At 47.7% G+C, this 13,496-nt stretch overlaps 1 protein-coding gene across 1 annotated transcript in view; it reads right to left on the minus strand.

The window, feature by feature from the left end:
* Positions 1-13,496, minus strand: part of LOC127568252 (pre-B-cell leukemia transcription factor 1-like) — a 331,297-nt gene that overhangs the window by 71,326 nt on the left and 246,475 nt on the right. Inside the window, exons 3-4 of the mRNA XM_052011778.1 lie at positions 10,990-11,240; positions 2,684-2,874 (exon numbers count right to left, since the gene is read on the minus strand). Of these exons, the coding sequence (XP_051867738.1) occupies positions 2,684-2,874; positions 10,990-11,240 (442 nt within the window). The remainder of the gene's footprint in view (positions 1-2,683; positions 2,875-10,989; positions 11,241-13,496) is intronic.

The raw sequence follows: 13,496 nt of genomic DNA on the forward strand, positions 1-13,496 counted from the left end.
GAGGTACAGTGTACCCACAACTTGCGGAAAGTCTTGGTGAAGTTCCACCTGAAATGCTGCCTCACAGACTTAAGGCACTGGAGGTGAACATAAACAAGTGGCTGACAGAGAGGTCAATGTATTAGTTCGGGGAGTGCCACCAGGCTGGAAGAACACATTCAGCACAACTTTGACAGATGCGCTGTTGGAAGTATCCTGACTGGTTGCATCATGGCCCGGTACGGCAATTCCAATGTACACAGGAACGCAAGAGGCTGCAGAGGGTAGTGGACAGAGCCCGATCCGTCACAGTCACAGCCATCATCAACAGCATCTACAGGAGACGCTGCCTTAAGAAGGCGGCATCTATCATCAAGGATCCCCACCATTCGGGTCATGCCCTCTTCTCATTGCCACTGTCGGGCAGAAGGTACAGAAGCCTGAAGTCCCACACCACCAGGCTCAGGAACAATTACTTTTCTACAACCATCAAGCTCTTGAACTGACCTGCACAACCCTAACCCTACCTCAGCATCAGAACACTACGGACCACCTCTTGCACTACCACAGACTTGTCTTCAATTGTGTCTGTTTTTTTTGCACTGTCTTGCTTTTGCACACTTTTTTTCCACTGTATGGTATAATTTTTTTGTACAATTTATTTATATTTTGTGTGTTGTCTGTAACTACATGCCTGTGATGTTTGATGTTTCCTCTATCAGTTCCCCTCTTAACTACATGCCTTGATGCTGCAAGTTTTTCATTGCACCTGCACCTCACCGTACTTGTGCATATGACAACAAACTTGAGTCGTATTCCAAGAGCCATATACATCATGGTGGCCCTTCTGCCCATCATGCTTATGCCAACCATCAACCACCCATTTATACTAATTCCTTTTACCAGCATTTGGTCTGTAGCGTTCCATGCCTTGGCAACTGAAGCACTCATCTAATGTTGTGAGAGTCTCTGCCTCCACCACCCCTCAGGCAGTGCATTCCAGATTTCAACCACCCCCTGGGTGAAGAATCTACTGCTTCAGATGCCTGCTAAACCTCTTACCCATTATCCTAACCTGTGCTATCTAGTTTTAAACACTTCTGCTGTGGGGAAAAATTTTCTACCAAGCACCTTATCTATGCCCCCCCCCCCATAATTTTGTTTTCCTCTATCAGGTCCCCTCTTAGCCTCCTCCAAAGAAAACAACCAGCCTATTCAGTCTCTCTTCATGGTTGAAACAGAACAGGAAGATACAAAGCAAACAATACGCTGAGCAACACTGTCCGATCAGTCAAGGTCAATACTACTCTGCAGCATGTACCGACTGATGTTAGTCCAGCTCATTCACACCATGGTGCTCAGTAATCCTTTCTGTATTGACCCACATAAACTGCTCTCTACTGAACATATCTTAACCATCAGCCGTTCAGACAAACATACCAATTGTCATCTAAAAGTTTAATTAACTTAAATTGAATGTAACTAACCAACACAAACACCCGTCGATTGTGGCAAGGTTTGCATGCTATAACGGGCTACAAAGTGAATTTGGGCAGTATTGCTGGCAAAAGCACATCCCTCCTCTATGAGCTTAATGCATTGGATACTTGGTTCAAACAGAAGGTCGGTGAAATGACGTCACCCACCCCGACAGCCTTCAGTGCACCTGTACCCACAGTCACTGTTGCAGATGTCTGATCAGCCTTCCTGAGAGTGAACCTGCAGAAAGTGACTGGCCCGGATGGAGACGCCAGCCGTGTCCTCAGATCCTACACAGATCAGCTGGCGGGGGTATTTGCAGACATTTTTAACCTCTCCCTACTCCAATCTGAGGTTCCCACCTGGTTTAAGAAGACCGCTATCATCTCGGTGCCAAACAAAAACAAGGTAACGTGCCTTAATGATTATCACCTAGTGGCTCCAACATCCACCATCATGAAGTGCTTCGAGAGGCTGGTCATGGTACGCATTAATTCCAGCCTCCCGGACAACCTTGACCCACTGCAATTTGCCTACTGCCAAAACAGGTCCACAGCGGATACCATTACCCTGGCCCTACGCTCGTCTCTGGAACATCTGGATAACAAAGGCACCTACATCAGACTCCTATTTATTGACTATGGCTCCACCTTCATTACCATAATTCTAAACAAACTCATCTCCCAACTCCGACCTGGGACTCATCACCTCCCTTTGCAACTGGATCCTTGAATTCTTGACCTACAGACCGCAATGAGTAAGGATAGGCAGCAACACCTCTGCCACGACTATCCTCAACACCAGTGCCCCTCAAGCCCCTTACTATATTCCCTACTTTGTGCTACATATCGTGACCAGATGCTGCTCCAACTGCATTTGCAAGTTTGCAGATGACACCACCATAGTGGGCTGAATCTCAAACATGTTCTGTGTGTTGTCTGTACCTATGTGCTTGTGATGCTGCTGCAAGCAAGCTTTTCATTGCACCTGTACCTCACCATACTTGTGCACATGACAATAAACTTGACTTGACCTCTCCACCCCTTTCCCCCACCAATTCCCTCTACTCTTCATTCTTGTCCCGACGTGGTCGCTATGTGTATTCATTCTGTAAGCCAAGACAATGACGAGTAAGCCATGTGGCAGTACAAAGGTGAAGAGAGTTGCCCTTGTCTCCTGTTCCCTCCCGGACCACAATAAGGTGACTTCCATCAAATCCACCTACCGTGCATCCAGGAACCGTGAGCGGAGGATCATCACCGCCTCACACGTGCTCTGCTTCAGCTGCATCTGGATGGAGTTGAACTTGCGGTGAATGATGTTGACCATCCTCTCGATTTCCTTTGGGGAGATGGGCCGCGTCCGGCTCTGCTCCCGCAGCAGGTTCATGACGTGCGTGGTGAACTCGTTGCAGGCCTGCCGCAGACAAGGTGGTAAGGAATGAGAGAGCTGGCAAAGGCACCCCATCCCCGTGAAACAAGTTGCTGCCCCGAGCCAGGCTCATGGCTTGGCTGCATGTCTCTGAGCTCCCACACCGGAATACTTTCACACCAAAATACCCACGCCAGATACCTTCACACAAGCCACTAGTGTGATGTTGTGGAGGGTTTGGCTATCATGGGTATGGTTAAGTTTTGTGGAGACATTTGGTATTGTGGGGGAGCTTCATATTTTGATGTGGGTGGACGTTAAAGTTATAGAGTCATACAGCATGGGCACAGGCCCTTTGGCCCATCAAATCTATGCTCATTTACACCAATTCTACACATCACATTTTATTGCCCCACATTCTCATTAACTCCCCTCAGATTCTACACTCACCCACACACGAGGGACTATCTAGAGCAGCCAATTAACCAACTAACCCGCACGTCTTTGTGATGTGGGAGAAACTCGAGCAACCGGGGAAACCCACACAGTCACAGAGAACGAGCAAACTTCACACAGACAGTACCTGAGGTCAGGATCGAAGCCAGGCTGCCAGAGTTGTGAGGTAGCGTCTCTACGAGCTGTGCCACTGTGTTACACTGTGTCTCAAGTTACAGAAACTCCCATTGACCAATTCCTCGTGATTTCTGCCACTGATCTAAACTTATTCCAGCATATAACTTTCCCTTAGCATCAATGTGATTTTGATGATGCTGCACATGTCAAATGACTTGCTAAAATATATATATATATATATATATATATATATATACACACATATATATATATATATATATATATATATATATACACTACATCAAATATGCTGCCCTCATTGACCTTCCTCCCTCATCACAAAATTCACTCAAGATAGTTGAACACAAATATCCCTCAACAAATAAAAACATAAATGCTGGAAAGACTCAGCAAGTCAGACAATGTCTGTGTAAAAGAGAAACAGAGTAAATGGTTCAGGTCACAGATGTATATCAACTGTCCCTGATTAACTTGTGTTTTTTTAAATGCTGATTTATTTGTCCAACAGTTTGCCCAAATCCTATGTCAGACTGACAACCCTGTTGTGGCTTGGTCTATCCCTATCTCTCTTTTATAACCAATCGTACCCTTCCAGCCCTATGGAACCAGGGGATACAATACCACATAGAGTCACATAGTCATACAGCATGGAAACAGGCCTTTCAGTCCAACTGGTCCATGCCGACCAAGTTTCCCATCTAAGCTAGTCCCATTTGCTCGAGTTTGATCCATAATCCCTCAAAACCTTTCCTATCCATGTTCCTGTCCAAGTACCTTTTAAATGTTGTTAATGTACCTGCCCCAACCACTTCCTCTGGCAGCTCATTCCATATACAGACCACCCTCTGGGTGAAAATGTTGCCCCTCAGTTTCCTATTAAATCTCTCCCCTCTCACCTTAAACCTATGCCCTCTGGTTCTTGATTCCCCAACCCTGTGTGCATTCACCCTATCTATGCCCCTCATAATTGTATGACAGCTCTATAAGATCACCCCTCATTCTCCTACACTCCTATGAAAAAAGTCCCAACCTGCTCAACCTCTCTCCATAACTCAGTCCCTCGAGTCCCGGCAACATCTTCATAAATCTCCTCTGCACTCTTTCCAGCTCAATGGCATCTTTCCTCTAGCAGGGTGACCAAAACTGAACACAATCGTCCAAATGTGCCCTCACCATGGACTATCATTTTCTATCCACCATTGATATGCCAACTTGTTTACTTTTCAAGATGCTAGATGCCCTTAATATCTCAAACAAAAAAACCCAGAAAATCTGGAAACACTCCAGTGGAAAGAACAACAGAGTTAATGTTTCATGTCAGAGATGTTTCAAGTGAATGGAGTTGAAGGACATTGTGAAGAAGGTTGTCCAAGGATCAGCAGGACATAAATCAGCTGGAAAGGTGGGCGGATTAATGGCAGATGGAACTTAATTCAGACAAGTGTGAGGAAATGCACTTCGGAAGGTCAAATTCTGGTAGCACATATAAAGTAAATGGCAGTAACCTTAAGAGTGTTTGAACCTTGGAGTGAAAATCCATAGCCCCCTGAAAGTCATGACACAGGTGCATAGGTTAGTGAAAAGGGCATTTGGTATGCTGGCCTTGAGCATTTGGTATCTTGGTATTGAGTATAAGAGTGGAGACATCATGTTGGAGTTCTACAAAACATCAGTAAGACTGCACTTGGAGTATTGTGTACAGTTCTGGTCACCACATTACAGGAAGGATGTGGTAGCAATGGAGAGAGTGCAGGAGAGATTCACCAGGATTTTGCCTGGACTGGAGGGCTTTACTTATTGGGAGATATTGGATAGGTTGGGTTTATTCTCACTGCAGCGTAGGAGGCTGAGGGGTGACCCTTGTAAAGGTCTATAAAATTATGAGGGGCATAGATAGCCAGAAGCTTTTCTCAGGGAAGGGGAGTCTAGAACTAGAGGGCGCAGGTTTAAGGTGAGAGGGGAGAAATTTAAAGGGGCAAGTTTTTCACTCAGAGGGTGGTGGATGTATGGAACCAATTGCCAGAAGAGGTGGTGGAGGCAGATTCAATTGCAACATTTAATAGAACATAGAACATAGAACAATTACAGCACAATTCAGGCCCTACGGCCCACAAAGCTGTGCCGAACATGTCCCTACCCTAGAAATTACTAGGCTTACCCATAGCCCTCTATTTTACACAATTCCATGTACCTATCTAACAGTCTCTTGAAAGACCCTACCATATCAGCCTCCACCACCGTTTCCGGCAGCCCATTCCATGCACTCACCACTCTCTGAGTAAAAAACTTACCCCTGACATCTCCTCTATATCTACTCCCCAGCACCTTAAACCTATGTCCTCTTGTGGCCACTAATTCAGCCCTGGGGAAAAGCCTCTGACTATCTACTCTGTCAATACCTCTCATCATCTTATACACCTCAATCAGGTCCCTCCTCATCCTCTGTCTCTCCAAGGAGAAAAGGTCGAGTTCCCTCAACTTGCTTTCATAAGGCATGCTCCTCATATTAGGCAACATCCTTGTAAATCTCCTCTGCACCCTCTCTATGGCTTCCACATCTTTCCTGTAGTGAGGTGACCAGAACTGAACACAATACTCCAAGTGGGGTCTGACCAGGGACCTATATAGCTGCAACAATACCTCACAGCTCCTAAATGCAATTCCCCTATTGATGAAGGACAATACACCATATGCCTTCTTAATCACAGAGTCAACCTGCGCAGCCGCTTTGAGCGTCCTATGGACTCGGACCCCAAGATCCCTCTGATCCTCCACACTGCCAAGAGTCCTACCATTAATACTATATTCCGCCAACATATTTGACCTACCAAAATGAACCACTTCACACTTATCTGGGTTGAACTGCATCTGCCACTTCTCAGCCCAACTCTGCATCCTATCTATGTCCCTCTGTACCTCTGACAGCCCTCCAAACCATCCACAACACCCCCAACCTTACTAACCCACCCCTCCACTTCCTCATCCAGGTTGTTTATAAAAATCACAAATAGTAAGGGTCTCAGTACAGATCCCTGGGGTACACCACTGGTCGCTAAACTCCACTCAGAATACGACCCTTCAACAACCAATAGGTGTTTGGACAGTTACTTGGAGAGAAAGGGCATAGAGTGATACAGCCTTATGTGGGAAAATGGGATTAGCGTAGACAGACAGTAACGAGGTGGGCCGAAAGGGCCCACTTCTGTGCTGCACGATTCCGTGATTCTATGAGAAGTTGTTCGATGTGAAGACAAGCTTAGCATGATTAATGAACATGTTGGTGGAGGGGAACTGGTTGGGTCTCTGTTTAAGGAAGAAGTGGTGGGCCCCTCAGACCATTATGATGACGGATAGATGAAATGGGGGGGGGGGGGGGGGGTTGGGAGAGAAAGGGAGTGAGACTGGGGGTGCGGGTGATGGGACCGGTAGGAATGGGACTATGGGGACTGTGTTGCGTCATGTATCATGCTATCGTCTTGTGGGTCCACTGGATGTCCTGTGGGTGTGAGGGGTCGCGATCATGTATTGGAGGGTTTGGAAGCTCTCCTCCCACACCTGACCTGCTCCCAGCACCATGATGCCCCTCATGGACCTGCACATTCATCCCCCAGATCCCTGCCAATGCCATAAACTTCATGGCAGGACACCACTTTACCCTGTGCCCATCTCCCTGCCTAGCCCCAGATCTGCTCAACACAGCGGTGGGCTGAAGGGAAATTGTTTGCATTTTCATTTCCCTGCTCAGCCCCAGCCCAAACATTGGGCGGAGGTCACATTCCATTGCCCTACCCTCTGCACCAACCCACACCCCAGCTGAGTCCCAACAGTCTGTGAAAGTCCAGCATTGCTCCCTGGCTTTTGTACTTCTACATCTCCTGCTAATAAAGCTCAGGCTTTTTAACCAGCCCATAATAGTCCTGTCCCCTACAAATCCCCTAGCTCCCACTCTCCTTGCACCACTTAACATTGCTCCAAAGAAAATCACTGCAGATGCTGAAAATCTGAAATGAAACAGAAAATGTAGGAAATACTCAGCAGGTCAGGGAAAGTGTGTGAGAAATTAATTTTGCTCTCATTTAACATTGTCTTTTTTTTAAAAAGTGCCTCCCGTTTATCAGTGAACATACATCTTTCCAAATTTCTGACTGCAATGATTTGGGCGACGTGTTATTACAGACCACTGATGAATCATCAGGAGGTCACTGTACATTGTTTGCGGCTGACAAACCCGCACCCCTCTTTTATTTCCCCTCAATCTTCTTTGCAACAGAGAAAAGTATACACCCAGTTTTCTGCCTGATATTCCTCCTCCAATTAATACCTTCAATAACAGATTGACAACTCATTCACCTCAAAGCCATTTATGGGGTCCTACCATGCACCAAATGGTCACCACATCACGGATGTGACAAGTCACTTCCCTCAGAGTAATGACGCAGACATGGAGCACTTTGAGGTATTTCTGTGGGATGTGATAAGGCACTGTACAGAGACAAGCCTGTGTGCTTTTAATTGCATTCATCATAAGAAAATGTTTGGCAAATCTCGCTTCATCTGCTCCCAAGCACTTGACATACTGAGATGAATCTTATCGAAATACTCCACTCTGTCATCTGCAAGTGTTGCCACTGGGTCAGGAGCTTCAAACTAAGAGATTCCTGTCATTTCTTCCTCATATAAAATTTTAAGTAGGGCACTTTAATTGAATTTAAAATAAACCTCTGTTAGTTTCACAATGAAACAACTTCCTTTGTCTTCGTGTCTGGATTAATGCTCTCTAAGTTCCTTGGGGCACTTCTCTACATATATATATCCCCACATAAATGTGGGTATACATGTGTATGTATTGTACTCTCTGAGAAGTCATCACACATTGGGCCAACCTTTGCAACGTGGATACTTACAAAAGCTGCAAACTCCATTAGAATTATCAGAACATACAGCCGTAACCGCTGTTGATTGTTAAACCTTTTGTGATATTCTGAGCTGATAAAAGCTGCAGAGTGAATCCAAATTCATTACTTTCTTTAGATACATGTACGATGTTGAGATGTCAGGCAAAGCTTAGTGGGGAGCCTCTCACTTCCCTGCCTGTTCATATGTCTGTCTAAATGTTGCAATCATATCTGCTTCCACCACCACCCCTGGCAGTGTGTTCCACGCACCCACCACTCTCTGTGTAAAAACTTACCCCTGACATCCCCCTTGTACCTTCCTCCAATCACCTTAAAATTATGCCCCCTCGTATTAGCCTGTGAACTTATGCTGACTCTCGCTCCCCTCCAGAAATAAACCAGGGATATAAACATGACAGGAGACACAGAGACACCTGCAAGCAATGGAAGGAGGCTTCCCTGGAAGAGAAGCCGGACTAGGGAATTATGAAGAAGGACTGAACAAGGTTGGAATCTGTCCTCTAATACAAAGGTTGTTGAGGGGTCGTATTCTGAGTGGAGGTCGGTGACCAGTGGTGTACCTCAGGGATCTGTACTGGGACCGTTAATCTTTGTGATTTTTATAAATGACCTGGATGAGGAAGTGGAGGAGTGGGTTAGTAAGTTTGAGGATGACACGAAGGTTGGGGGTGTTGTGAATAGTTTGGAGGGCTGTCAGAGGTCACAGAGGGATATAGATAGGATGCAGAGTTGGGCTGAGAAGTGGCAGATGCAGTTCAACCCAGATAAGTGTGAAGTTGTTCATTTTGGTAGGTCAAATATGTTGGCGGAATATAGTCTTAATGGTAGGACTCTTGGCAGTGTGGAGGATCAGAGGGATCTTGGGGTCCGAGTCCATAGGACGCTCAAAGCAGCTGCACAGGTTGACTCTGTGGTTAAGAAGGCATATAGTGTATTGTCCTTCATCAATCAGGGAATTGAATTTAGGAGCCGTGAGGTATTGTTGCAGCTATATAGGTCCCTGGTCAGACCCCACTTGGAGTACTGTGCTCGGTTCTGGTCGCCTCACTACAGGAAAGATGTGGAAGCCATAGAGAGGGTGCAGAGGAGATTTACAAGGATGCTGCCTGGGATGCGGAGCATGCCTTATGAAAGCAGGTTGAGGGAACTCGGCCTTTTCTCCTTGGAGAGACGGAGGATGAGGGGGGACCTGATTGAGGTGTATAAGATGATGAGAGGTATTGATAGAGTAGATAGTCAGAGGCTTTTCCCCTGGGCTGAATTGGTGGCCACAAGAGGACATAGGTTTAAGGTGCTGGGGAGTAGATATAGAGGAGATGTCAGGGGTAAGTTTTTTACTCAGAGAGTGGTGAGTGTGTGGAATGGGCTGCCGGAAATGGTGGTGGAGGCTGATACGATAGGGTCTTACAAGAGACTGTTAGATCGGTATATGGAGCTGAGTAAAATAGAGGGCTATGGGTAAGCCTAGTAATTTCTAGGGTAGGGACATGTTCGGCACAGCTTTGTGGGCCGAAGGGCCTGAATTGTGCTGTAATTGTTCTATGTGCTAATAAATGGAAAGCTGAGCGGTGACCTGACAGAGGACTTTATAAATGATGAAAAGTTTCAGCTTCATTAAGAGTGGAGCTCAGAAAGCATCTTGGCTCGAGGAGCTGGCATTGGCTTTATTTGAAAACCAATCTAGTTTGCCCATTCCCTGCACCTCTGAAATAAATTTTCTGCTCTCATCGGCCCTCCCTCCCTCCTCTAGAGTGAGGTGGAGACTTTCACTGTCCAGATGAGCAACAGGTAAACCAAGATGCAACACACAGGGTGCAGGAGGAATTCAGCGGGTCAGGAAGCATCTGTGGCAGGAAATGGACAGTCAGTGTTTCGCCTTGATAACACTGGGTCTTGACCCAAAACAAAGACTGTCCATTTCCTCCCACAAATGCTGCCTGACCCTCTGAGTTCCTCCTGCACCTTGTGTCTTGCTCCAGATTCCAGCACCTGCAGTCTCTTGTGTCTCCAGATAAACCAAGGTGTCCGATCTCTATTGATGGTGAAGGGCAGAAGCCGAGCTTGCCACAGAGGCGCCCGGAGCTGTGTATAGGTGGGTGCGTGTGAATCAGCAAGGCCCTAACACGTGATGAGCATTTGCAGCGGGCTCCCTCCTGTCGGGTGCTCCCTCCAAGGTGATCTGTTGGCCAGTGAACGAGAGTCTGGGCAGGTGAGTGCCCCATTGCTGTGTGTGGGGTTGGAGGAGGTAACCTTGGGTTTCAGTCCTTCCTTTCTCTTGTGTATGCATGTGTATAGACCCCACTGGGCAGCATTGGGAACACTAAGTGCAGTCTGCTCCCACCTCCAGGGGCACCATTCTGACCCATACCCTGGGATTGCACTACTCCCCCCTCCAGAGGCATGGGTCTGACCCATATCCTGGGATCGCACCATTCCCCCCTCCAGGGGCACCATTCTGACCCATACCTTGGGATCACACCATTCTCCTGTCCAGCAGCACTGTTCTGACCCATACCCTGGGATCGCACTATTCCTCCCTCCAGGGGCACCATTCTGGCCCATATCCTGGGATCGCACCATTCCCCCTCCACGGGCACCGTGGTGTGGCTTGTGGTGATGAGGGGGTTGGCGGGCGCACACCGCGGTTTACCTGTTCGTACTTCTCGAGCTCGGTGTGGTAGATCTGCCGGATTTGTGTCAGCTTGGCCCTGTAGTCGGTGTGTTCCGCCGAGTTGTCCGTGCTCGAGCCCCCAGAGGTGGCTGCGGCAGCGGCTGCGGCAGTGGAGGCGGAGCCCCCGCCCTTCTCCGGCCCGGCCACGCCCTCCGCCAGCAGCATGTTGTCCAATCGCAGGAGCTGGGGGTCCGGCGGCTCCTCTTCCTGTGCTCCCCGGATACTCAACTCTGGAAGACAATGGGACTCCCTTTAGTAAGCCCAGCAAATCCCCGAGCCCTCCACCTGCTACCTGCTCCAGGGAAAGACCGATGGCCGTCCGGTTCAGGACAGTCATTGGAAATGGTCATTAGAGACTTGGCATGCCGCCGAACATAGAACATTACAGCACGGTACAGGACCTTCAGCCCACAATGTTGTGCCGACATTTTATCCCGCTCTAATATCTATCAACCCCTTCCCTCCCACATAGCCCTCCATTTTTCTATCATTCATGTGGCTATCTAAGAGTATCTTAAATGTCCCTAATGTAAGGGCAGGCACGATAACGTAGCAGTTAGCGCAATGCTATTACAGCGCCAGTGACCAGGGTTCAATTCCGGCCACTGTCTGTGAGGAGTTTGTATGTTCTCCCCGTGACTGCGTGGGTTTCCTCTGGGTGCTCTGGTTTCCTCCCACATTCCAAAGACATATGGGTTAGGGAGTTGTGGGCATGCTATATTGGCATTGGAAGCGTGGCGACACTTGCAGGCTGCCCCCAGAACACTCTACGCAAAATATGTATTTCACTGTGTGTTTCGATGTACATGTGACTAATAAAGATCTTATCTTATCTGCCTCCACCACCTCTGCCGGCAGTGCATTCCATGGACCCACCACTCTCTGTGTGAAAAAACTTACCTCTGACATCCCCCTTGTACCTTCCTCCAATTACCTTAAAATTATGTCCCCTCGTGTTAGCCATTTTCACCCTGGGAAAAAGTCTCTGACTGTCCACTCGGTCTATGCCTCTCATCATCTCGTACACAACAACCTTCGACAGATGCACTGACGGAAGTATCCTGAGTGATTCCACCATAGCCTGGTACAGCAACTTGAAAGCACAGGAATGCAGGAGGCTGCAGAGAGTAGTGGAAACAGCTCGGTCCATCACAGGCACAGCCCTTCCCACCATGGACAGCATCCACAGGAGACACTGCCTCAAGAAGGTGGCATCTATCATCAGGGATCCCTACCATCTGGGTCATGCCATCTTCTCACTGCTACCGTCAGGCAGGAGCTACAGAATCCTGAAGTCCCACACTACCAGGTTCAGGAACAGCTACTTTCCTACAACCATCAGGTTCTTGAACTGACCTGCACAACCCTAACCTTAACCCTACCTCAGCAATGGAATGCTACGGACCACCTCTTGCACTGCCATGGACATGTCTCTGTGTTTTTTTGCACTAATGTCTTGTTTTGCAGTCTTTTTTTCTTTACTGTCTTATATAATTTATGTTCTGTGTGTTGTCTGTACCTACGAGCCTGCGATGCTGCTGCAGGCAAGTTTTCCATTGTACCTGTACCTTGCCGTACTTGTGTACATGACAATAATCTCGACTTGACTTTTTAGGTGACTGGAGGCTTTAAAGCTGGGTAATGTTATAAGATTCCCAACATCCATCCCTTCCATGGAGTGAGAAGGAGAGATATTTTACTCATCTGTCTCTGGACCCTGAACTGGAAATTTACTGGGAAGCAGTTCCATTTGTATCCGTTGTATCCCTGGCCTCACTCTCCAAGCTGGCTCAGGGATCTCTGAAGGATCTCAAATCTGTCTAGTGAGGTTGGACCTAGAAGCAGGTGTGCAGGCAATGTAGCAGACTACCAGCGGCAGTGTGCCCTGCCCAAACTGCACGTGTTTTCTCCAACATGGTGGCCTTGCTTCAAGCATCAAGGTGGAGCGGGGCTGGTACTGAACCTTTGTGCTGAAGACTGAGCTGAGAAAACACAGACGCCTTCTGCTTCTGGAAAGGAGGGAGCTTGAGAGGGAGCAGATACAGTCCTAGTCTGAAGCAGCTTCATATTACCACACAGTATGTACACATTAGGCACAAACTACAGAAGGGGCACTCTGCCCACAGATATTGTGACCTACAGAGGCCACTTCCCACAGAGGGAGCACTGTGGAGACAGAGATTATGTCTACAAAGGGCACCTTCTACAGAGGCCATGATTACAGACATCACGTCTACACTGTCCGCAGAGGCCACCGTCTACAGAGGTCACCATCCACAGAAGCCACTGTCCAGAGAGGATCATGATTACAGTCTGTCTACAGAGGCCATTGATTGCAGAAGGAGCACCTTGTACACAGAGAACCTTGATTACAGAAGTCACTGTAATTACACTTCTCGCTGCCTCAGGAAGCAGCCAACATAGTCAAGGACCCCTCCCATCGCAGTCATTCTCTCTTCTCTCCCTTTCCATCTGGCAGAAGATAC

The sequence above is a fragment of the Pristis pectinata genome, chromosome 3, assembly GCF_009764475.1.
Source record: "Pristis pectinata isolate sPriPec2 chromosome 3, sPriPec2.1.pri, whole genome shotgun sequence".
NCBI lineage: Eukaryota > Metazoa > Chordata > Chondrichthyes > Rhinopristiformes > Pristidae > Pristis > Pristis pectinata.